Source organism: Chinchilla lanigera, unplaced genomic scaffold (genome assembly GCF_000276665.1).
Source record: "Chinchilla lanigera isolate Chin_1 unplaced genomic scaffold, ChiLan1.0 scaffold00025, whole genome shotgun sequence".
Classification (NCBI taxonomy): domain Eukaryota; kingdom Metazoa; phylum Chordata; class Mammalia; order Rodentia; family Chinchillidae; genus Chinchilla; species Chinchilla lanigera.
In genome coordinates, this window is record NW_004955426.1 from 362,588 (window position 1) to 384,573 (window position 21,986).

Genomic DNA, 21,986 nt, shown 5'->3' on the forward strand with positions numbered 1-21,986 from the left:
GTGCACGCCTGTAATTCCAGTGCTCTGGGAGGCTGAGGCAGGAGGATGTCAAGTTTGAGCCAGCGTGGGCAGCTTAGTGATATATTGAGACCCTGTCTCAAAGTAAAAAATAAAAAAAGTGCTAGGCATGTAGCTCAGTGTGAAGGTCCTGGGTTCAGTGTCGACACACACAACAAATTCTTACCTGTGTTTCACCGACGGCAGACATGAGGGGAGCAAAGCTGAGCGCTGGGACACCGCCTGTGCGTGGGGGCCAGCGTCTGCTGAGGGCTGGAGTGCACCGGGTAGTGCAGTGAGTGGGCAGGGCTGGGGTGTCCACGGCCTCGAGCTGCAGTTTGCGGGGCCCCAGTGCAGGCCAGTGAGGAGTGGGAAGCCCAACCGGGCAGGCGTGAAGGAGCCAGCACAGCCCAGGACGCCGTGTGTGGCCGCCTCGGGTCAGGCGTGGGTGTGGGTCCCGCCCGGTGCAGAACTGTGGCTCGAGCTGCCGGCCTGGCCCTGGGTGGGAGCTTGGGAATATGTGGTGTGTGCATTTCTGTTTGCAAGCTTATTCGGCAGCTTTCACGCTCCCAGACATGATGCTGTGACATCCAGCAGTTAAAGGAGGAGAGGAGTCACCGGCTTACGGGTTCAGCGGCTCAGTCCACGGTTGGCTGCTCCAGGACAGGAGCATCATGGCGGAAGGGGCTAGCGGAGGGGAGCTGCTCACGTCATGGTGGCCGGGAAACAGAGAAGGGGACAGCGCCAGAGGAAGGGCAGGGACCAGATCCAGTCCCAAAGGCCCCCGCCGCCGTGGCCCACCCAGCACGCCTGCAGTGTGCTCCTTCAAGCCCCAAACCCAGCCGAGCGGACGGAGGGAGTGGAAAAGCTGTGAGTCCCTCGCTGTCTTGTCCTTGTAAGTTTGCCCAGCCAACTGGCCCGGGACGAAACCTGGAAGTGAAAGTTGGTTCTCCCCGGGGAGGGGAGGTCGGGAGACAGCGGGACACGCAGTGCTTCACAGATGTATGCTGTGAGGATGCCTGCGTTCGGAATGGCTGAGCTGAGCATGGTGACACACGCTGCCCTTGCGGTGGCTGAAACGGAGGCTCAACTCCTGCCCCTTCCAGCCTGTGCCCGGGATACCTGTGTGCTCAGCGAGCAGGGAGTGGAACTTACAGAGTCAGTGTGAGTGCCCCCGACCTACACCTCCGTGAGACCCGCTGTGCCCCGCGTCGCACTGGGATGGTGTGTCCCACATGGGGAAGCCGCCTCCGGAGCAGGTGCTGCAGTTCTGAAAGCGAGGGGCAGGGCGATCAATACTGCAGTGAGATTCGGGTCACTCTGGGGCCCAGGTGGGCTGGTGGAGCCGCAGAAGCGAGCCCTCACACATTTCTGGATGCTGGTGTGCTGCTCTCGGTCGGCTTCTGCAGGCAGAGCAGCTGTGTGCGCAAACGGCTGGGGAAGTGTCTGGGAAAAGTAAAACGAGGTTTCTGCAGTGTCGTGTGCCGAGATGAAGGCAGTAGGGTCAGAGAGCCGGGGATGAGGACCCCCTGGGAACCTGGAGCGCTCAGTGTGTGGGAGGGGCTTTGAGTTCCTCCATAGGAAGGGCCTCCGGAGTCTCAGAAAGGAAAAACTGAGTGTACCCCACTTGCCTCCAAATTGGACGGCAGCCGGGCATGGTGGCACAAGCTTGTAATCCCAGCACTGGGAAGGCTGAGGCAGGAGGATCGCTGCAAGTTTGAGGCCCGCTTGGGCTACATAGTGAGACCCTGTCTCAAAAAAGCAAAAAAAAAAAAAAAAAAATTGGACAGTAAATTAAAAAGCCAGTAGCAGGTGCAGGAAAAATAATTGCAACCCTTCCTAGGGATCCTGGCAGTAACACAACCCAGACATGGGCCGAAGAGAAAGTCACTGTCTCTTTCCTTTTCTGTATTGATCACATGCTGAAACGATGATGTTTAGAGTAAGTTGGGTTAAATAAAATACACATTAGGATTAGTTTTCTCTTTCATCAGGGGATTACTAGAGAATTTAATTTTTTGTGACAAGGACTTGCTATGCAGTCTGGGCTGTCCTTGAACTCACTATGTGGCCCAGCTGGCCTCGAGCTCATGGTGATCCTCCTGCCTCAGTGTCCTGAATGCTGGGACTACAGGCTTTCTAAGTTTTTATTTCTGTGCTTTGAATTTGCAGTGTGGTGATTTAGAGAACAAAGTCTAAAGTACTGTCTGTCATTTGGGGGAGGGGTGAATGGTGCTCTAGGGCTCCCCCACCAAGACCTGTGCCATGCGGACATGTTTGCCAGCCCTGGGATGGAGCTCACATCCGGCACTCAGTGATTCCACAAGCCAGGTCCAGGCTCCTGCAGCAGAGGCCGTTTGTGTCACGTGGACACACGCACTTGTGACAAGGATAAGAGCAAAAGGGGGCGTGGGCACAGTGGCATCTAAGGGTGCTTGCTCTGGGGCGGCTGGGGCAGAGGGGATGAGGGGCTCGCAGAGGGAGGTCAGTGCCTTCTGCCGAGTTGCTTCCTGTAAAAATGGAAGTGATTAAGGGCTGGGCGTGGTGGTGCATGCCTATAACCCCAGCACCAGCCTATAACCCCAGCACCCGGGAGGCTGAGGCAGGAGGATCACAAGTTCAAGGCCAGCTTGAGCTGCGTAGCGAGACCCTCTCGCAGAAAACAAGACAGGAGAAAAAACGCCACCCGCTGCAGCCCTGAGCTCTGCCAGGCAGTCTCTCCTACCTCTGTCCCCAGCCCCCAGGTCCCCTGACCCTTTGATAGCGGGAACTTTGGGGTCACCGGGATTCTCCTCTCTTTGCCCAGCCCTGTGGGCACCTGGCTGGCTCCTGGGGTGGCCCCAACCTGCGCTGTCCTCTCCACGCCCCTCAGCTGCGCCCTCAGCTGCGCCCACGCTGCGGGGGAGGCCGGTGGTGAGCGTGCGCTGGTGTTGTGGGGCTGGGGCTGGGCCCCTGGTTGTCGCCTCTCCCGTCCCGGAGCACCGCAGGGCTCCTGGGGTCCCCAGCCCCATCGACCGGCTCCGCCCGGCCTCTGACCCGCTGCCCCTCTTGTTTCCAGACCGGCCTTATTGTCGCCTGCTACCACGGCTTTGTGGACAGCGTGGTGGCCCTGGCGGAGTGCCCCCACGTTGACGTGAACTGGCAGGACAGCGAGGGGAACACGGCTCTAATCACGGCCGCGCAGGCAGGTAAGGCTGGCCACGCCGCTGCGCCGGGCGGTGGCCCAGGGCGGGAAGGGCCCTGTGCTAGGGACGCCCTTCCCCGAAGCAGGCGCCCCTCGCCTGTGGGTGGAGAGAGACACCAGGAAGTGCTTTCCGGGAGCCCGCAGGGTATACGCACTGGTGACACTAAATTTCTGAGTCCTGTAGACCCTTGTCCAAGGGCGTGTCAGGCCCCTCGTGGGCACTCAAGCGGCCAGCTGGGTCACCAGTGCCAAGGGCCCTGCTGTTAGGGTTGTGTTCAGTAGGGTTGTGTTCAGTTAGCGGGCCCTGGGGGAGCGTGCCTGTAATACACACACTTGGGAGGCTGAGGCAGGAGGATGCCTGCAATGTCACGGTCAGTGTGGACTACACAAGACCCTGTCTCTCACACTCAAAAAAAGTGCTCAGTGTTCAGACACTTCATTTATTTATTAATTTTTTTCTTTTTTGTCTTTTGAGACAGCATCTCGCTATGTGGTTCAGGCTGGCTTTGAGCTCTCTTTGTAGCCCAGGCTGGTCTTCAACTTGCAACAATCCTCCAGCCTCAGCCTCCCCAGTGCTGGGATGACAGGCGTGCGCCACCACGCCCAGCCCAGAGAGGTTTTAGACAAACCAGAAAGTTATCCTTGTGCCTTTGTAATCACACTTGATGTGTAACTGTGCCCTTGACCAAGAATATAAACTGACCTTTTCTTTTTCTTTTTGAGTTACTGGGGATTGAACCCAGGACCTTCACAGTGAGCTGCATCCCCAGCCCTTTTTTATTTTTATTTTGAGACAACATCTTCCTAGGATACTGAGTTGCTCAAGCTTGGCTCAAAATTGTGATCTTCCTGCCTCAGCCTCCCAGAGCCTTGGGATGACAGGTCTGCCCCCGCCGCCTCCTGTGCCCCGTGAAAAAGAGCACTGGTCTCTTTCCGAGTCCTTGGGCTCCTGAGCTGACAGCGGGAGCCTCACCCTCGCGCTCCACCTGCACAGCTCTGGACGGACAGCGGTGCGGAAGCTGTGCGTGCTGACCGCGGGGCGTCTCTCTGGGCCTTCTCTCTGCACTGCGCGGCAGGAAGGAGCGCGGCTCTGCGCAGGGCCAGGCGGATCTGGCCGAGGGGAGGGGCAGAGGTATCGGCGCGGATGGGCCCCGGGGCTCCCGCCTTTGCAGGAGTCGGGGGCAGGCGCTGCAGGGACCGGGGAGGTTGGGGCAGAGGAGCTGGCCAGGGCCGTGACGAGGGTCGAGGGTTGAGGCAGCCAGAGGGTCCTGAGGCGGGGCTGGTGCCAGGGAGGCGCACGCCACTCTGCGGACCGCTCTGCATTTGCCCCTCTGAGTGGCGACTCCCGGGTCCACTTCCGGCTCGGATTCACACATGCGCTCCTGTCCAGTCCGGGGCTCTTGGCTTCAGCAGTGGAGAGCGGCCTCTCACTGCAGCAAACGTGGCCAAAGGGGGCGCTGGTGACGCTTCACGGAGCGGCTGGGTGGAGCGGGGACCCGCGGTGGCTTCCCAGAAACGCACGTGGCTTTGCCCTTTTGGTACCAGTGGCCCCAGCAGCTCCAATACCAGAGCTCCACGTTGCAGCGGGGAATTGTGCGGGGGCGTCAGGGAAGAGGAACAAGCCCCTGCCAGCGTCCCTTGTGTGATACAGGAGGCCGGGCATAGTAGCACCTGGCTGTAATCCCATTGCTGGGGAGGCTGAGGCAGGAGGATGACCGCAAGTTCAAAGCCAGCCTGGGCTACACAGTGAGTTCAAGACCAGCCTGAACCACATAGCAAGACCCTGTCTCACGGCCACCGCCTGGCAAAAAATACAGTTAAAGGAAAAGAAGCCCTTGCCAACCCAGGTTGCTGGCCGGGGCAGTGGGATGACAGAGGGTGCGGAGATGTAGCGGTTCACCCCAAGCTGTGTGGTGGTGTTTGGCAAAGCTGCACCGACCGAGCGTCTGTCGACGTTGTCTGCTGGGGCAGCTGGGTTTGCCCAGAGCGAGGAGCGGTGGCTTCCAGCGGACTGGTGTGGACGGGTGTCACTCACGGGGCAGGTGTCCCTCTGCGTTAGGGGCCTGTGGCAGAGTCTGACCTGGGAGAGCTGATCTGGGATAGAAGTGCAGCCCTGTCTGTCTGGGGCCTTTCGAGTGGGGTGGGTGGGTGCAGATGAACCCTGCACCTCCAAAAACTAAAGACCACCCAAAGCAGCGGGCAGGAGGCCCCGCGGGCAGCGTGGGCCACTTCCACCCTTTCGTTGTCCCCCGTAACGGAACGGTGACGTGAGGAGGGGCCGGGATGGACCATGGCTTGGACCGTGGCCTCCACGAGTCCCCCCCCACTTGCCGTTCCTAGCTGTGACATTAAATCTCAAGGAGGCGCTCCAACAACTGGCCTGGGGCTCCTGGCGCTGCCCACACCCGGGCCAGGGTGGGCGTGGCTGCAGGTGGAGGGCATGCTCCGGCACAGAGGGGAGGGCCTGGTGCAGGGCGTTCACCAGGTGCCAGAACCGGGGGTGAAAGGCTGCTGCTCCTCCCTCCCTCCGCCTCGTACTTTCTTTTTTCAGCACTGGGGATCAAACCTGAGTCCTTTGTTCTCTTTTGTCTTTTTGAGACAGGGTCTCTCTGTGCAGATCAGGCTGGCCTTGAGCTCACTTTGTAGCCCAGGCTGGCCTCGAACTCACAATGATCTTCCTGCCTCAGTCTCCCGAGTGCTGGGATTACAGGTGTGCACCCCCACACCCGGCCTAGATCCGGGTCCTTTGTGCTGAGCCATACCCCACCCGCTCTTAAAATTTTGTTTCGAGACGGGGTCTGGCAGAGCCACAAAGCACCCCCGGCCTAGCCCGCCCTGCTCGTCCAGCTGCAGTTCTTTCCTTTTTCTGACTCTGACCAGGGCTCCCGGGAGCCCCTCTCTCCTGCGTGGCTGGTGGGAGTAGCATTTCCAAAGCCGTTGCCTCCCTCTACTGGTTGCATTTGGTGAACTGCACTTTTTTCTGGACACAAGGTCTCATGGTGTAGTCTGGGCTGCCCTCGAACTCACCTCCTCATGCTGTGGCATGGAGACCGGGTGGTGCCAGCGGGGACGCCAGCAGCCGTCCAGGGCCCGGATGGGGGACGGGAGTGGGGACAGGGAAGTCAGGACCAGGATCGGGAGAGGGAGGAGGGGAGCTTGGAAGGATTCCCTGGGCGCCGGCGCTGGGGAGGGGTTGCCAGCCAGCGGGGCCCTTGCTTTGGGCCGTAATGGAAATTAAAACAAAAGCACAGATTTACATGAAAAAGCTTGGTGAGGAAGGAGCAATGCTAAGAGGCTTTGGCCTGAGAAGCTGGCGGAGCTCAGGCTGGTCCCGGACCCAGAACAGGAGGACGCGTGAATGGCTGGAGGCACTCGGGATGACGGGACCGGCCGCAGGGGCCGAGTGCGAGCGGATTTCTCTGCTCGAAGGACACGGGCAGGGCTGGGGCAGTACAGGCCGAGCGCGCTGGTCTCGGGAGGCCCAGGGCGCAGGGGAAGCTGCCAGGGTAGCTCTGGGAGGGGCTCTGGGCCATGGGTGCCCTGGGGTGACGCCGGTGAGGCCGGGATAACGCCTGTGAGGGCCCGTCCTGTGGCCCTGATGAGAGACGTGAGAATGTGCAGGGTGACTCCGGCCGGGTCTGTGATGTGCGAGCGTGGCTGGGAGCAGCGGCGCCTGGGCCGGGGTCACTGACACGAAGCGGCCCAAGGGGAGCTGCCTCTGCCTGGCAGGGTTGGCCTTGAGGAGAGGGCTGCTCTGCGGGGCGACCCCAGGGACCGTGGCGGCGCTGGGCTGCGGCTGGCACAACGTGGGCAGCGGGTGGCTTTGCTGTCCTGTCATCTAGATATGGGCGGAGACTGCGGTGCCGCTGGGGTGCAGCCCCAAACCAAGGCCGCTGAGGGGGCGCCCAGGGCCCTGCTCTTGCGGATGGGCGATCAGGAGGGGCAGGGCGGGCTGCCCGGGCTGCGGGGGAGGAGGTGTGCGTTCTCTGCGGTCGCCCTGGAAACGCCGCCTCTGTGCTTGCGATCACCCTAACCACGAGGTCCTGCACATTCCGAGAGTCTCTGGGGAGAAGCAGAACAGCGCGTCTGCCTGCCTGCCTGCCTATTCATTTATTTATTTGAGGAGCAAGGTGACAAAAGGGAGAAATCCATGTTCTGTTTTTAAAAATGGGCTTTCCTTTGCTTCGTGTCATGCAGGTATGCCGTGCGCACCGACCAAACTCCTCAGGGGGGTGACATGGCTCCGTCCCCCCCCCCCCCGCATCTCTCGTTCCCTCCCCACCTGCAAAGGATCTACCTTCCCGAGAAGTCTGTTTTCGAGTGAATATTCTTACCTGCGTAGCTCTGTGGCCACGGGCAGTGTGTGCGTGCGTGCGTGCGTGCGTGTAATAGACACACACAGACACAAGCTTCCGAGAGGCAGCAGAGGCATCGGATGCCCGGGTGGGTGACGCCCACTTGCTGGGATAAGCTCAGCCCTTGGGGACCTGAGCTCCAGCTCGTTTGCAGCGGTTTGCCAGCAGCTCCTGCTGGGAGCTCACAGCTGCTGCCCTTCCTGCGCTCCCGCTGCCCTGCCCCCCCCCCCCCGGGCCTGGGGAGAGCAGCTCCAGGTGGCAGCTGCCGGGTGTGCTTGCAAGAAACCTGGGCCCTGCAGCACACGGCGTGCTTTGCCCTCCAGCGTCCCGGAGCCGGGAGAAGCTGACTGCCACGGGGGTGGAGGCGCACGGGGACAGGAGGACGCGGCCCCGTCTCCCTTCTCGTTCTCACTGTGTGCGTCTCTCGTTGCAGGCCACGCCACCATCACCAACTACCTGCTGAACTATTTCCCCGGCCTGGACCTGGAGAGGAGGAACGTGTTCGGCTTCACGGCCCTGATGAAAGCGGCCATGCAGGGCCGCACGGAGTGCATCCGCGCCCTGATGCTGGCCGGTGGGTCCCTGTGCCTGCCCCTGTTGCACCATCCCCAGCCCCTTTCCCAGCATCCTGCCCCGTCCTGTCCCACTGTCCTCCCCAGCCCCCAAAGGAAGCTGCTCCCGGAGACCGCGTCTTCTCACCAGAGGCCGAGCAGCAGAGTTAGGGCCGGCCGCGCGGGAGAGGACAGGCTGGGCGTAGGACACGGGAGGGCGCTGGCAGTGCTGTTTGCTGCGGGTGGAGTTGTGGACAGTGTGTTGTGCGGCATTTCTCCTCCCCTTCCTTTGCTTCCGCTTCCGCTCTCACCCTACTCTCGGCCTCTTCCTCTGTGGTACTGGGGGTTGAACCCAGGGCCTTCACACTGAGCTTTATATCCTCAGCCCTTTTCTGAGTTTTTGAGACACAGTTGCTGAATCGGCCTTGAACTTGGAATCCTCCTGCCTCAGCCTCCCCGAGTGCCGGGAGGTGTGTGCTGCCACGCCTGGCTGGCGTTTCCTGTTCCTTTGGGAGTCCCAGAGTGGGAGGTGCTCAGGCTGTCAGTGCAGATCATCGAGGCCACCCCTGGTCATCCTGCGAAAGTCCGCCGTCCGCGGCTGTGAGCCGGGGGCAGCGAGCCCGTGCTCTCGGTGACCGTGAGGATACTCGCAAAGGCGAGGACCACGCGGCTCTAGTGACTGCGCTCTCGGGCCTTCTCCTGACCTGGGTGCAGCCGCAGCAGGCTGTTCTGAGAAGTAAGTGAGAACCCGAAGGCGCCTGTGGTGTTGGACACGGAGTTAGCACCCGGGAACTCGGCAGTTGCTGCCGTTACTCACTTTCTTTGCGTTTAGCTTGGATTTGTTCTTGGCCCTGAGTTTGGCCGGGCCTGCCTGGCGCCGTGGGTCCCCGAGAGGCGGCCTCGCCTACGGAGAGCCCTTCCCGGCCCTCCTCAGGGCCGGGACGTTTACGTCTGTAGTCCCGTGGAAAGTTACTGGCGTTCTAGGGAGTTAATTCCCATCTGCCACTTCCAGTGCAACCCGTGGTGAGGATGAAGACACTAGGTGTATGTGTAGTTGTGGGGAGCCCAGGGGTCCTAAGTCCAGCCGCAGTGATTGATGGCCATCCAGAACAAAGGCCTCCACCCAGGGCCAAACCTGGTTTTATTCATTCATGAAGAAGGGAGCGGCTTGAGGATGAGTGACTGTGAGAATGGCAGGGAGCAGGTGAGTGCCGTGAGCTGGGCTGGGTAGGAGGCCTGAAATCACCTCCGCAATGCAGAGAGAAGGATGTGCAGGAAGAGTAATCTGCATAGTGCAGCTGAGATAGTACCTAACGGTCTGGGGTGGGTGTGCGTGCCATCTTCTAACCCCTGGGCAGTCCTAGCCTCTGTCTTGAGGCTTGGTCCCAGCCGACAGCGTGGAGCAGGCCCCCTACCCCGCCTCGTGCAGCTCACACAAGACAACAGAGGTCCAGGGAAACACCCCTGCCATCTTCAAAGACTACCTTCAGGACCCTGGCTGGACCACTGTGCATTGCTTAAAGCCAGTTGAAGGGATAAGGAAAAGCCCCAGCCTGCTCTGCACACATCAGTACCTGGAGGAGGGTGAGGCTCAGCCCAAATGGAGGCAGTTGCTCCTCCTTCGAGGAGATTCGCCCAGGGGGTCCTGCACCGTCGCCCTCTGCTCCGTCCGTCCCTCTGCTTGCCAGGTGCTCCGGGCGGGTGACTTACAAACATGGGACTCGGGGCTTCCGGTGCAAGGGCGGAGGAGCCCCAGGTCAGGACGCCGCAGATGCGGCTCGCCCAGCGCTTTTCCTTCACGCTGTGTCCTCGTGTGGCGGAGGGGGCCAGCTGGGTGAGGGCGCTGATCCGGTCCAAGGGGTCTAGTGACCTCCTAGTCCCATCATAGTGCGTGTGAGGTTCCAGCTGTGGGCTGGGGGCCCCCAGCGTTCAGACCCCGGCTTCCCCCTCTTCACCCGGGAATGCAGTCAGAGGGCTTCCGGTTCTTCCTTCCCGCTCCTGTCTGCGTGGGACCCGGCTGGCGCCTACACTTGGCCACTCTGCCCCATCTGGCGGGTGATACTCCCGGCTCCCCCGCTCTCCAGGGTGTGACAGGGTGCAGCCTCGCAGCCCACTGGCCTCTGGGCTCAGTCTGGGCTTTCGAACTAACCCTAACCCTAACCCTAACCCAACATCTGGGGTTTTTTCTCTGCTGCTTTAACCTGCAAAAATTAGGGAAGGTGATGAGGAGAACAAAGCCAGAGGGCAGGGACGGGGCCTTCGAGCACCGAGAGGCTTCCGGGCGGTGAAAGGTGACAGCTGAGGTGGGCCGGTGGCTTCGCCCGGATGCAGAGGGGCCTCGGCCTCCCTCCTGTGCTGATGCTCCTCCCGCCCCGCCTGTCCTCCCTGCCCTCTCCCTCCGCCCTCCTCTCACGGTGATTGAAGGACACATTCTGCATTTCCATTTGGTAGCAACTTGGCCGGAGTTTTCTTCTTCCATATCTAGCTAGGGTTGAGTATTGGCAGAAATTTACATTTTCACCCCTAAATGAGCAGTGCAAACCCCAGTGCGAGTCTCCTCCAGTGAATGAATTAGGAGCAGAGGCTGCGGCCCTGGATGGTGCGGGGCTCCACCGGCTCTCCTGCCACCCCTCTTCCAGGCTTCTGGAGGTTTCTCTGCCCGACACCTCTTAGGTTTCGGGCAGTTACAGGGATATGGAGGCACCTTTCTCATCTCCAGAAGGGGCGAGCCTGCTTCCCAGCAGTGGGTGTTGGTGTTGTCTCTTCCTTGAGTATTCGTTTACATTTTTTTGTTTGTTTGTTTTTGAGACAGGGTCTTGCTGTGTAGTTCAGGCTGACCTTGAACTCACTGTGTAGCCCAGACTGGCCTTAAATTCATGGTGATCCTCCTGCATCAGCCTCCCATGAAACATTGTTTTTTTTGTCTTTGAGACAGGGTCTTGCTGTGCAGTTCAGGCTGGCCTTGAGCTCACTTTGTAGCCCAGGCTGGTCTCAAACTCACAACGATCCTCCTGCCTCAGCCTCCTGAGTGCTGGGATGACAGGTGTGCGCCACCACGCCTGGCTCCATTAAACATGCTTATTGAGGATAATAAGCGTGTAACTCAGGAGCGTCTTAATCTTTGTTTGTTTTCCCATGGTATTGGGGATTGTACCCAGGGCCTTTGCACTGAGCTGCATCTCCTTTTGTAAAACTTTTAAATTTTTGAGACAGGGTGTTGCTAAACTGCCCAGGTTGGTCTCAAACTGCAGTCATCCTGCCTCAGCTTCCCAGAGTGCTGGGATTACAGGTGTGAGCCCTCACGTCCAGCGGAAGGTGTTTCTTAGTCTCTACGCTATTGAAATTGGTGCCAGCTGAGGCTGTGATGTGGGCTGTCCTGACCGCAGTGGGTGGTGAGCGCATCCTCAGCTTCTGCCCTTTAGATGGGGTCTTAATACCTAGTGCAGGCTGGCCGCAAACTCTTGATGATCCTCTTGCCTCAGCCTTCCATTAACCCTTCCTGTTGAGGACAGTAAGCATTGTCTTAGTTACTTTTCTCTCCTTGCTGAGACAAAATACCCGACCCGAGGTTAACGGAGGAAAGGTTTATTTAGCTCACAGTTTGTGGAGGTTTCAGTCTGTGATCCACTGGCTCCAAGGCAGGGTGGCACATGGCACATGGGCAACACTTCGAGGTGGCAGAAGACAGCAAAAGCAACCAGAGTTGGGGGTGGAGGGAGCCTCTTTCCCTCCCTGAGACTGTGCAGGATACCTGCCCTGGGCTGGGTGTAGCACTCACACCCTTAATCCCAGCATTGGACCCTGACGCAGTCACACACTGGAGAAGCCTGCCCCATGACTGAATGAGGCTTTGGGAGGACCCAGACACAAACCAGAACAAGCCTTTGGTTCTGAGGCCTCCTGCCTCAGCCTCCTGAGTGCTTGTTCCTGCCTAAAGTAAATCTGCACTTTTTGCGGGGGAGGAGTTGAGCTGCCGTCTCTTGCTTGGGTTGGAGAGTTTAATTTCTGGAAGGTTTTCATTTGCTACAGCCACTGCTTAGTTTACACTTCTTCCCAGAAAAGTGAATTTCATTTTCCTCTGCCAGAGTTGTGGGTTTGTTTTTTTTTTTTTTTTTTTTTGGTAGTGGCATTAGAACTCAGGACCTTGTGCTAGGCAGGCAGGCAGTGTGCCTCTGTGCTATATCCCCAGCCAAGAGCTGTGTGTTTTAAAGGAAAAAAAATAGGTGATTGAACAGCTTGCAATCATATATTTTGGGCTTGGTAGACAGTAGTAAGGATACTTGCACAGGTATTGAAAAATCTTGCACAGTCACTTTTATGTTTTATTTCCATTTACATATATCAGTGTTAAGAAAAATTGAACTTGCCTTAATGGTACTATTTATTTATTTATTTATTTATTGGTACCGGGAATTGAACTCAGGACCTTGTGCTTGCCAAGCAAGGCGCCGTGCCGCTGAGCTATATCCCCGGCCGAGTGGTACAGTTTAATTGTGTAAAATGTACCTACCTTTTGCAAGATGTTTTGGTTTTATTAAAATTCACTTGCCAGTTATTGCAATGTTACCATCAAAATTAATGTAATATTATTATGCATTCTTGTGATGGACCAAAATTAAAGCATAAATTCCTGCTTTAAGATACCTTTGTATAATTTGATGGCACATGCTCGTAATTCCAGCACTCGAGTGGCTGAGGCAGGAGGATCGCAGAAAATTGGAGGCTGGGCTACATAGTGAGAGCCTCTCCCCCCACCCCCGAAAAAGGAGAGATGCATTAGTGTAATTTAAAAGAATTGGCTTTTTTTCTTCTTCTGCAAAACATATTTCATTTTTCATTTTTGTATTAGCATGAGTTTTTATTTTCTATTTTTTTGGTACCGGAAATCAGAACCTTGCGCTTGCCAGGCAGGCGCTGTGCCGCTGAGCTGTATCCCCGGCCCCGAAGTACTAACATGAGAATTATGAATGCACACAGTTATATTCAATAAAAAGCAGTTTTTACTATCTAAAAAAGTGTTAAAAGGTGCTGACAGCATTTCTTTTATTTATATATTTATGTACTTATTTTGTCTTTTTGAGACAGGGTTTCACTGTGCAGTTCAGGCTGGCCTTGAGCTCACTTTGTAGCCCAGGCTGGCCTGGAACTTGTAACGATCCTCCTGCCCCAGCCTCCCAAGTGCTGGGATTACAGGTGTGTGCCACCACACTGGGATTTGATTTATTTTTGGAGACAGGGTCTCACTGTGTAGTGCAGGCTGGCCTCAAGCTCATGGGGATCCTCCTGCCTCAGCCTCCTGAGTGCTGGGATTACAGGCATGCACTGCCATGCCCAGGTAGTATTCCTTTAACACAGAGTGAGTGCATTTAGATACAGGGAAAAAGGTGGCTGAAAGCCAGTTGCAGAATGGGCCCCCGATGATAATTTTGAAAGCAAGACCATATTTTAACTGGGAACAGGTCTCTCGTTTTCCTTCTCCAGGTGAAATACTCGTTAGTCCCTCTGTGCCTCTGTGCTCCTGAGCTGAGCTGCTGGGCTGCTGTTGTGTTGCGTTCAGCAGGGAGCTCTTCCCCGCCCAGGGTGAGGGGTGAATCGGCGACCCCCGCCCAAGTGCCCAGCAGCCCGCAGCAGGCAGGCAGACGGAATCCCGCTTGGATCTGCATTGCCGGGTGGCAGAGCGTAGTGTTAGAACTGTCAGAACTTTGGATTTCAATAGAAAAGATCCAGCCAGCTTCTCCAGAGCTGACTTCCTGGCTCCTCATGCAGCCAGCCGTGCGGAGGCGGTCACGAGGGAGGCCACGGCACCGTGTTCATTCAGTGGAATATTAATGCCCAGCGCGACAGGTCTATTTCAATAAGTGGCGCTGTGAGGCTGAATTGAGCATGTGATATTTTCCCGCGGAGGCTGACAGCTTCGACTAGGGGACGAGAGCGCGCTCCTGTGCCGAAGTACGGTTAATTGCTGCAGCCTCCGCGAAGAAAAACAAGCCGAGAGATGGAGAGGAAGGCAAGGAGCCAGGCAGCGGACCTCTGCTGCCCACCCGCGGTCGTCCTCATCTCGGACAAGCCCTGACCGTGTCCTCCTGGAAAGCCAGGTGATTCCTGTCAAGACAGAGCTTGCTTTCTGTTCCCAGGGGGACCGGAACTTCTCTGGAATTGCTTGGAGTTGTTAGCAGAGAAATCTGCAGGTCGGGAACCCCTCCCACCCCCAGGTCACACCCTGGGACAAGGCCTTAGGACGGGTAGTTGTTCTGGAGGGTGACCTGGGGGGGAGGTACCGCCAAGGGGCGGGGCTCGGGAGGGACGGGGGCTGCCGCGGTGAGTGTGCGCCCCTGAGCAGTCACTGTCTGAGCAGTCGCTGTCGTAGCCCTGGGACTGAGCCTTGCTGCGCGCTGAGGGGAGCCTGAGGTCTCAGGGATGCCGCCCAGGGGCGAGGGAGCTGGGATTGGCCCCGTGCAGCCGGGTGGCTGCCATCCCTGCCCGACTGCGGCGCAGCTCCTCCCTCAGTGGCCAAGGTCCAGGCCAGAGGCGGCGCAGGGGGAAGCGGGCCAGGCTGTGCCCCAGGGGAAGGAGGGAGCCCCAGGCTCCGTGGGGTGACGGTTGGGGCTGGGCGCTGGAGGAGAGAGGGAGGGGTGTGATACCCTCCACGTTCACGTTCTGCCCCTCCCCCGAGCCTGTGCCACGGCTCCCCGAGAGAGCTCTGAGGACGGATGTGAAGTCATATTTTTCCCCCTGGCATTTTTTGGGAACACTTTCGGCTGCCAGCGACAGAAATCCTGGCATAAAGAAAGGCGGCGTCAGCTGCACTGCCCTCGTGCAGGGCTCCGTGGCAGCCCTGGTCTGTGCTGGCACGTCGCAGACCTGGTTCTTTCCTCCGGGCTGCCAGCTCCCTGCGGTTGTTGAGTTTTGTTCCCTGAGTCACTGTGCCTCCAGACTCTGGGATTAAGACAGGAGCCAGCGTGTCACACGCAGGCGTCCCTTGATGGGTCGGAGGAAAGATTAGGGTCACTGCCCAGCATCGGGCTGCTTGGCCACTGGAGGCCTGGCAAGGGGGAACTGAACTGCAGTCGTCAGGTGAGACCTTTGATTCTGAGTCTGGGTGACATTTGGTAATGGCTGGAGACTCCTTTGGCTGTCACAGCTGTTGGGGTGCTATTGGCACCCTCAGGGGTTCTGTGAAAAGTCCTGCAGTGCATGGGCCACCCCACCACTGATAATGATCTGGCTGAAAATCCCAATAGCTTGAGATCCCCATGACCCTGTTCCTGATGTGCTCAAGGTCACAATGGGAACGAACACTAGAGGCTGGACCAGTCGTGATGCATGGCCTAGACCAGCGGTGGCGAAGCTATGGCACACGTGCCGCAGCCAGCTGTTTATTATCATTGAAAGCTCTGAAAGGTTCGCCGTCGCTGGCCTAGATGGAGTGTGTTGCTGCCTTGAGTACGCAGAGGATGCTATGCAGGCAGCTTGCAGTGTTCAGCATGGTGGCTGATGGGCCCCCTGGCCAGAGCCCAAGCCCTGCTGTAGACGAGGCCGGGAGGAAAAGCCTGGCGGGGAGAGGAGGATGTGCTCGTCTCCTTGGGAGAAGGTGGGTGGGAGGGCATTGCAGAAGTTCTCTATTTTCTCTGAGAGGAATTGTAGAAAATATTAGTCATCAGTACAGTCAGCCCTCTGTATCCATAGAAAAAATACTGTTTAAAAATGTATCCGTCCTGAACATATACAAACCCCCCCCACCCCCGTGTCCTTGTTCCCTAAACAGCATAGCAACTGTTTGCATGCATTTGCATTGGACCAGGTATCCAAGTAGGCTAGAGATGATTTCAAGTCACAGGAGGGCTGCATGGGTTAAATGGAAATCCTGCAGTGTTTCGCATAAGAGATTTTACACCCTCAGATTCTGAGGTCCCAGGGGTCTTGGAGCCAGTCCCCTGTGGGTAGGAAGGAGGACATGCCCGTTGTTCATGGCTTAGAGGTTTCGTTCCAGCCATCTGTGTCACCCTTGACAGTCGCTTCATGAAGTGCGCACTGACTAACAGGAGAGCCCTCAGAACAGCCTCGCCCTTTGGGGTTTGTGTTTTCCGCAGCTCTGTGGAAAGCTAGGGCAGTGGGGACAGGGGTGCTACGCTTTGGACAGCGGTGCTACGCTTTGGACAGCCGCTGCCTTCGTTTCCGTTAGCATTTGAAAAATGTCGCTCTCAGGCAGCGTTCATTAAGATTTTCATTTTGCAATTTGTTCCTTTTCTTAAGTGACATGCAATTAATTAAGGTTTAATGTGTCATCTATTTTTTGCAGTGACATTTTTACTGCCCCCTTTTCATTGGAGTCCGTCTATAAATTGTACTCTGGCTAATGAGTTCCTCCTGATTTCTAGTTCCACATAATGAGCACTCTTCTCAGGTGCTGCTTTTAATGCATCACGGGATTGAGACCTGGAGCAGGGAGCGCAGGGGAGCCGGGGCTGCCTGGGCTGGGGCCGCCTCAGCTGGCAGGCAGGGAAGCGCCGAGCCCGCGCTGCCTGGCCCCGCAGTCATCAGCTGTCAAATGAAGATGCTGCGGCTGCTGCTGCTGCCGGTCCCGGGGGAGCTCAGCAGCGCCTTGATTGCCCTAGTTCTGTACATTGCTTTGCCGGTAGAGACATGACTAATGGCACTTAGAAGTCCCGGGTGATTTTTAACTGTATATGGGGCTGAGCTTGCACCAAGCTGAACTGCACGGCAGTTGTGTTCATTCCCACATCACCAGGTTGAGGTGGATGCTGATTTCACCAGGTTGGGTTGAAGCGGACGCTGCAGTATTCCAGGGTGCGGTGGGCAGGATGGGGAACCTCCCATGGGGCATGCTGAGTGCAGGGGAGATGGCGGGAACTCATCATCGGGTTGCCTCGAGAAAGACTGGCAGATACACGTGCTGAGAAGTTTGTGCTAAGGAATGGTCTTGAGCAGTTGTGGGATTAAGTCTAAAATTTGTAAAGTGGCTCTGTGGGTGGGAGTTGATGCTGATTTGAGGCAGAAGGTTTGCTTTTCCAGTCTGCTTAAGAAGGCAGGCAACTAAACAGACGCGGCCCACCCACATCTTGGAGAGTGGTCTTGACCTAAAGCCAGCTGGCAGTGCATGTTGACCACAGCGTCAGACCCTTCCAGGCCAGCACTGAGCTCAGTGTGTGATTAAACCACTGGGTACTGTCACCTCACCACACAGCCCAAAACCATCGTACCTGCCCTGCCAAGAGTGTGGGAAGTGCTTAGCTTGGGGCGGGGACCCAGGTCTGAGACCTCTCGTCTGCTTCCTGTGACCAGCTGAGCCTCCCTCTGCCCACCGTTCATTTGGTGCGGACCCTTTGTTAATGAAGCCCGTGCCTCTGGCTCTGAGAATTAGATGTATTGAGGAGAAAACATGAGTGGGGGGGGGCACCTGTCCTGCTAAAAGCCAGCAGCTCGATCCCCAGCCCCCGCACCCAGGTGAGCAGCAGGGGACCACATTCCCACAAAGCAGACACACCACAGTCCTCTGGGGAGCGACGGAGAGTAAATCTGTTTTGGTTTTATCACTGCCGAGACAAAATACCCGCCACCCAAAGTTAAAGGAATGAAGATTTATTTTGGCTTTCAGGTTGTAGAGATTTCAGTCCATAGTCCCCTGGCTCCAAGGCAGGGTGGCCTGGCAGCGGGGAACAGTCCATGGCAGGGCAGGCAGGAGACAGCAGAGCAGCGAAGTAGTGAAGAGCAGCAGCAGCCTCTTTCTGTCCCTTTGTGTTCTGTCCGGGCTGTAAGCCTGGTGGCTGGTGCCATTCACACCCAGGGTCACACCATTAATCCCAGCGTCACATACCCTAGATCCAGCCGCCTCTGAAAAGCCCAACTTGTGACTGCATGAGGCTGTGGGGGACATCCAGATACGAGCCGTAACAGATGGGGTCCAGGTGCTGTGCAGGTGATGTTTGCTGTTGGCCTTTCCAGAACCATCCCAGTGACATGACTCAAGGGATCTATGAGACACCTGTATGTCTAGCCATGTCTGTTGATGGAAAATCGTGGAATTTTATTCCTTTAAAAAACGTATATATATGTATGTGTTACATATATATGTATTTTGAGACAGGGTAGTTCAGGCTGGCCTTAAACTCACTATGTAGCCCAGGCTGGCCTCAAATTTGCAGCAATCCTCCTGCCTCAGCCAGGAGTGCTGAGATTGCAGGTATGCACCACCACGCTCAGCTAAAGATTCCATGAACAAGATACTGAGTTCAGGCAGGCCTCATTTGGGAAAGATAAACCATTAAACGGCGCACTTAAAAGGTGGATTGCGTAGTGACAGTAAACGCAGTGGTGGTCCCAGGGGCGGGCGGTTTTCCACCCTGGTGCCACAGGTCTAGGCCGAGGCCCCTGTGAGAGTTGGGAGGTTTTGCTTTGCTCCATTCTGCCTGCCGGAGTGGAGTCCTGGTCGCAGCCACCCACTCCCGTTTGTGCTTGGCTTCCCAGGGGCAGATGTCCACGCTCGGGACCCCAGCCGCGGGATGTCGTCGCAGGAGTGGGCTGCGTACACGGGCCGCGCGGAGGCTGTGCGCCTCATGCAGAGGCTGCTGGAGCGGCCCTGCCCGGAGCAGTTTGGTGACAAGTACAAGCCAGAGCTGCCGCCGGCGCCCGAGGCTGCCCTGAAGCCGGCGGGCTCCAAGAACTGCTGGCAGCGGGTCTCGGAGTTCTTGCGGTGCACGCTGCGCCCTCGCGCTAGCCAGGGCTTGGAGGATGGGGGCGCCCTGGACCACATGGTCAGGATGACCACGAGCCTCTACAGCCCGGCCGTGGCCATCGTGTGCCAGACTGTGTGCCCCGAGAACCCGCCCTGTGTGGGGAAGAGGCGCCTGGCGGTGCAGGAAATCCTGGCAGCCAAGGGGAACCAGGATGCCCCTGCCCAGGAGAGGGACAAGGTGGAGGCGGCCGAGCAGCGACTCCGGACCTCAGAGGCGCCGGGGGGCACCCGCCTCGCGTCTCCCCAGCGGCCAAAGGCCCCTGCCCCTGTCCCGCGGAAGGCCAGCCTCCTGCCTCTGCAGCTGCTGCGGCGCGGCAGCGTGCGGCCCGGCGTGGTGGTCCCCAGGGTGCGCATCAGCAAGGCGCCCGCGCCCACCTACCATCCGGAGCGCGCGGCCCGCAAGGGCAGCACCAAGGACAGCGCCCACCTGCAGATCCCCAAGTGGCGGTACAAGGAGGCCAAGGAGGAGAGGCGGCGGGCGGAGGAGGCGGAGAAGCAGCGCCTGGCCGAGGCGCAGGAGAGGCGGCCGCCGCCCTGGAGGAAAAGGACGTGAGGCGGCTGAGGCGCTCCGGGCGCTGAGGGGCGCAGAGGCGCGGGAGCTGCTGGCGCCCGTGTGAACCCTGCACCCTGCACCCGCAGGCCAGGTCTGCGCCCGGCTGGGACCTGTCCGCGGGGCCCCCGGGCAGCTGCTGCCCAGGAGGGACCGGGCCGCGCACCCCGCGTGTCTGGAACCAGTTCTGCAGCAATCCACGCACGAGCAGGGAGTTTATATAAGAGCCTCCTTTGAGAGAGGGTCAATTCACAGTTTTTTAAGCCAATTTATCAGAGGGCGTGTTTTGCACAGTTTTGTACTTTTCTTGTTACTTAGCAGATTTTCAGCATTTTACAAGGATTGGGGTTCTTTGTAGTTTTAATACACGTGCCCAAAACTCCTTTGTTTAAAATACTGTTTCTAGCCCTAAGAATGTGTGAACGCCACGCGGTTCACGCGGAATTCGTGGCGTTCACCCCGTTTTGCCGCTTGGTTTGGCCTTTGCTGTCCCAGCGCATTCTGGTTGCGCTTGTGTCCTGGATTTCCACTTCAGTTGGGTTAAGAGATGCTGAATGTATTTTCTCATTCGACGGAGGCATTGACTTACTACAAAGTAGTCAAGTGAGATGGATCTGAGTTCACTGTATTTTGTTTTTAAAACTCCCTTCCTCATATAGTAATTATGATGAAGAAAAACTGTCAAATCACTGTGAAGCAATGCATAAATATGCATTTACTACTAGAAGTAAACTCATTTTAAACACGGGGCTCTAGAGAAACTGGATATAAGATCTTTAACGTGAACACAAGCTAGAAGAGGAGAACTCTTGTTTAATAAGATGGGGTAAATTTAATAAATGATTACTAGAAATACAAAATTAAGTCTCATCGGCTCTGAGATAAGTCAAATCTGGATGTCCCTAAAAGACAGAAAAGGGTAAGGAATCTGGAAGAATGTGAACAGCCAAAATGGGCAGCCAGGAGCGTGATTTTTCTTTTTTTCTCTTTTTCTGCCTTTTCTTTCCTTTTTTCCTTTTCCTTTTCCTTTTCCTTTTCCTTTTCCTTTCTCTCTCTGTCTCTCTCTGTCTCTCTCTGTCTCTGTCTCTCTCTGTCTCTCTGTCTCTCTGTCTCTCTCTCTCTCTCTCTCCTTCTTCTAGGAAAACAGGTGATCAGCGCTGAGTTTTAGGCTTTTTTCAACCAAGTTCTCCTACTATGGATTTCAGGGCCTCTCTCCTGTCCTCAGGTCCAGCTCTAGAATTTCCAGGGCGTAGGGACTGTGGCAGTAGGGACGTGACCTTCCCAGGCCCCCAGGTGGTCTGAGGGGTTTTTCTCTTTATACTTTGATCTCCAAACCATTCAGCAGTGGGCCTTAGAGTAGCTGTCCCATATGCACTTTAAAAAAAAAAACCATACCCAGGGCTGCTCTCTCTGCCCTCCCATGTGGTGAGCGGGAGGTGACTGACGCAGACCCCTCGCCTGCCACCCCACCTCAGGCAGCACAGGAGGCCAGGCTCAGGGCTCTGCCACCAGTTTTTGTTTATTGTATGGGGATTGAACCCAGGGCCTTTGCACGGAGCTACATCCCCAGCCCTTTTAATTTTTTTAAAGACAATAAAAAATAAGTAAAAAACATTAAAAACAATACAGAATTTTGCAAGAAGATGATAGGAAATCCACAGTGGTTGTTATATTGCATATTGTTATCAGCCACGTGCACTTTCTAAAATATTTAATTTGAGGGGCCAGGGATGTAGCTCAGTGGAGCAGCGCCTGCCTGGCAAGTGCAGGGTGTGGACTTTGCTTCCTGGTAACACCCTTCCCCCGAATAAATTACTTACTTTGAACAGTTGGAACTCGTGGACTTTGTGTCGCAGGCTGATTCGGAAGCTCCCTGGCGCACAGTGGGAGGAGGAGGGGCTGTGGGGACGGCAGGTGAGCACACACCCAGCTCGCCTCACCGGGCCACAGGGACGTGGATCTGCCAGCAGAGGGGCTCCCGGCGGCCCGGGAGAGCTCGCCACGCCGCCGTTCTCACTTGCTCTTCTGTCCTTGCGCGGTCCTTTGGAGCAGGCACAGGAGGCCCGGTCAACTTAGGGGGTGTGGAGCGGGAGGTCGGAGGATGAGGGTGCGCTGGACGGGCTGGCCTCCCCGGCCTCTCCCCACGCAGGTAGGGACAGGCTTGCTGTCCCTCGCTGAGGGAGTGAGCAGGCTGGGCCGCTGTGGCGAGGTTGGAGGGGTGAGGTCCAACCTTGTGAGCTAGCCTATTCTCTTTTTTCTGCGCAGTACTGGGGAATAAACCCAGGGAGCCCCGAACCACACTCCCCTAAGAAAATGTTTTCTTTAATTCTGAGACAGGGTACCGCTGTGTCGTTCACCGGCCTCCAACTTGCCATCCTCTCGCCTCAGCCTCCTGGTAGCTGGGATTACCGGTGTGTGCCACCACACCGGGCTTGAACCAGTACGTTCCTAAGCAACGTTGGTTTGGTCTCTCTTTGGGTAAGGGATTCACAGGAGGAGATGTGGTCTTCTGGTCCGTGATTTGGTGGCTTCCTTCTGCGCCCTGCCCCAGACGGCGCATCTGCGCAGATGCCTGTGTTTTCCTTGCCGTGAGCAG

At 57.1% G+C, this 21,986-nt stretch overlaps 1 protein-coding gene across 1 annotated transcript; it reads left to right on the forward strand.

Annotated features, from left to right (window-relative positions):
• Positions 1–709: 709 nt before the first annotated feature.
• Positions 710–20,426, forward strand: Ankrd33b (ankyrin repeat domain 33B). The gene is made up of 5 exons (XM_005386256.1): positions 710–867; positions 1,104–1,495; positions 2,916–3,185; positions 7,970–8,110; positions 18,573–20,426. Exons 1-5 carry the CDS (start codon positions 710–712, stop codon positions 19,391–19,393), a joined length of 1,782 nt encoding a protein of 593 aa, XP_005386313.1. The 3' UTR covers positions 19,394–20,426.
• The last annotated feature ends 1,560 nt before the right edge of the window (positions 20,427–21,986 follow it).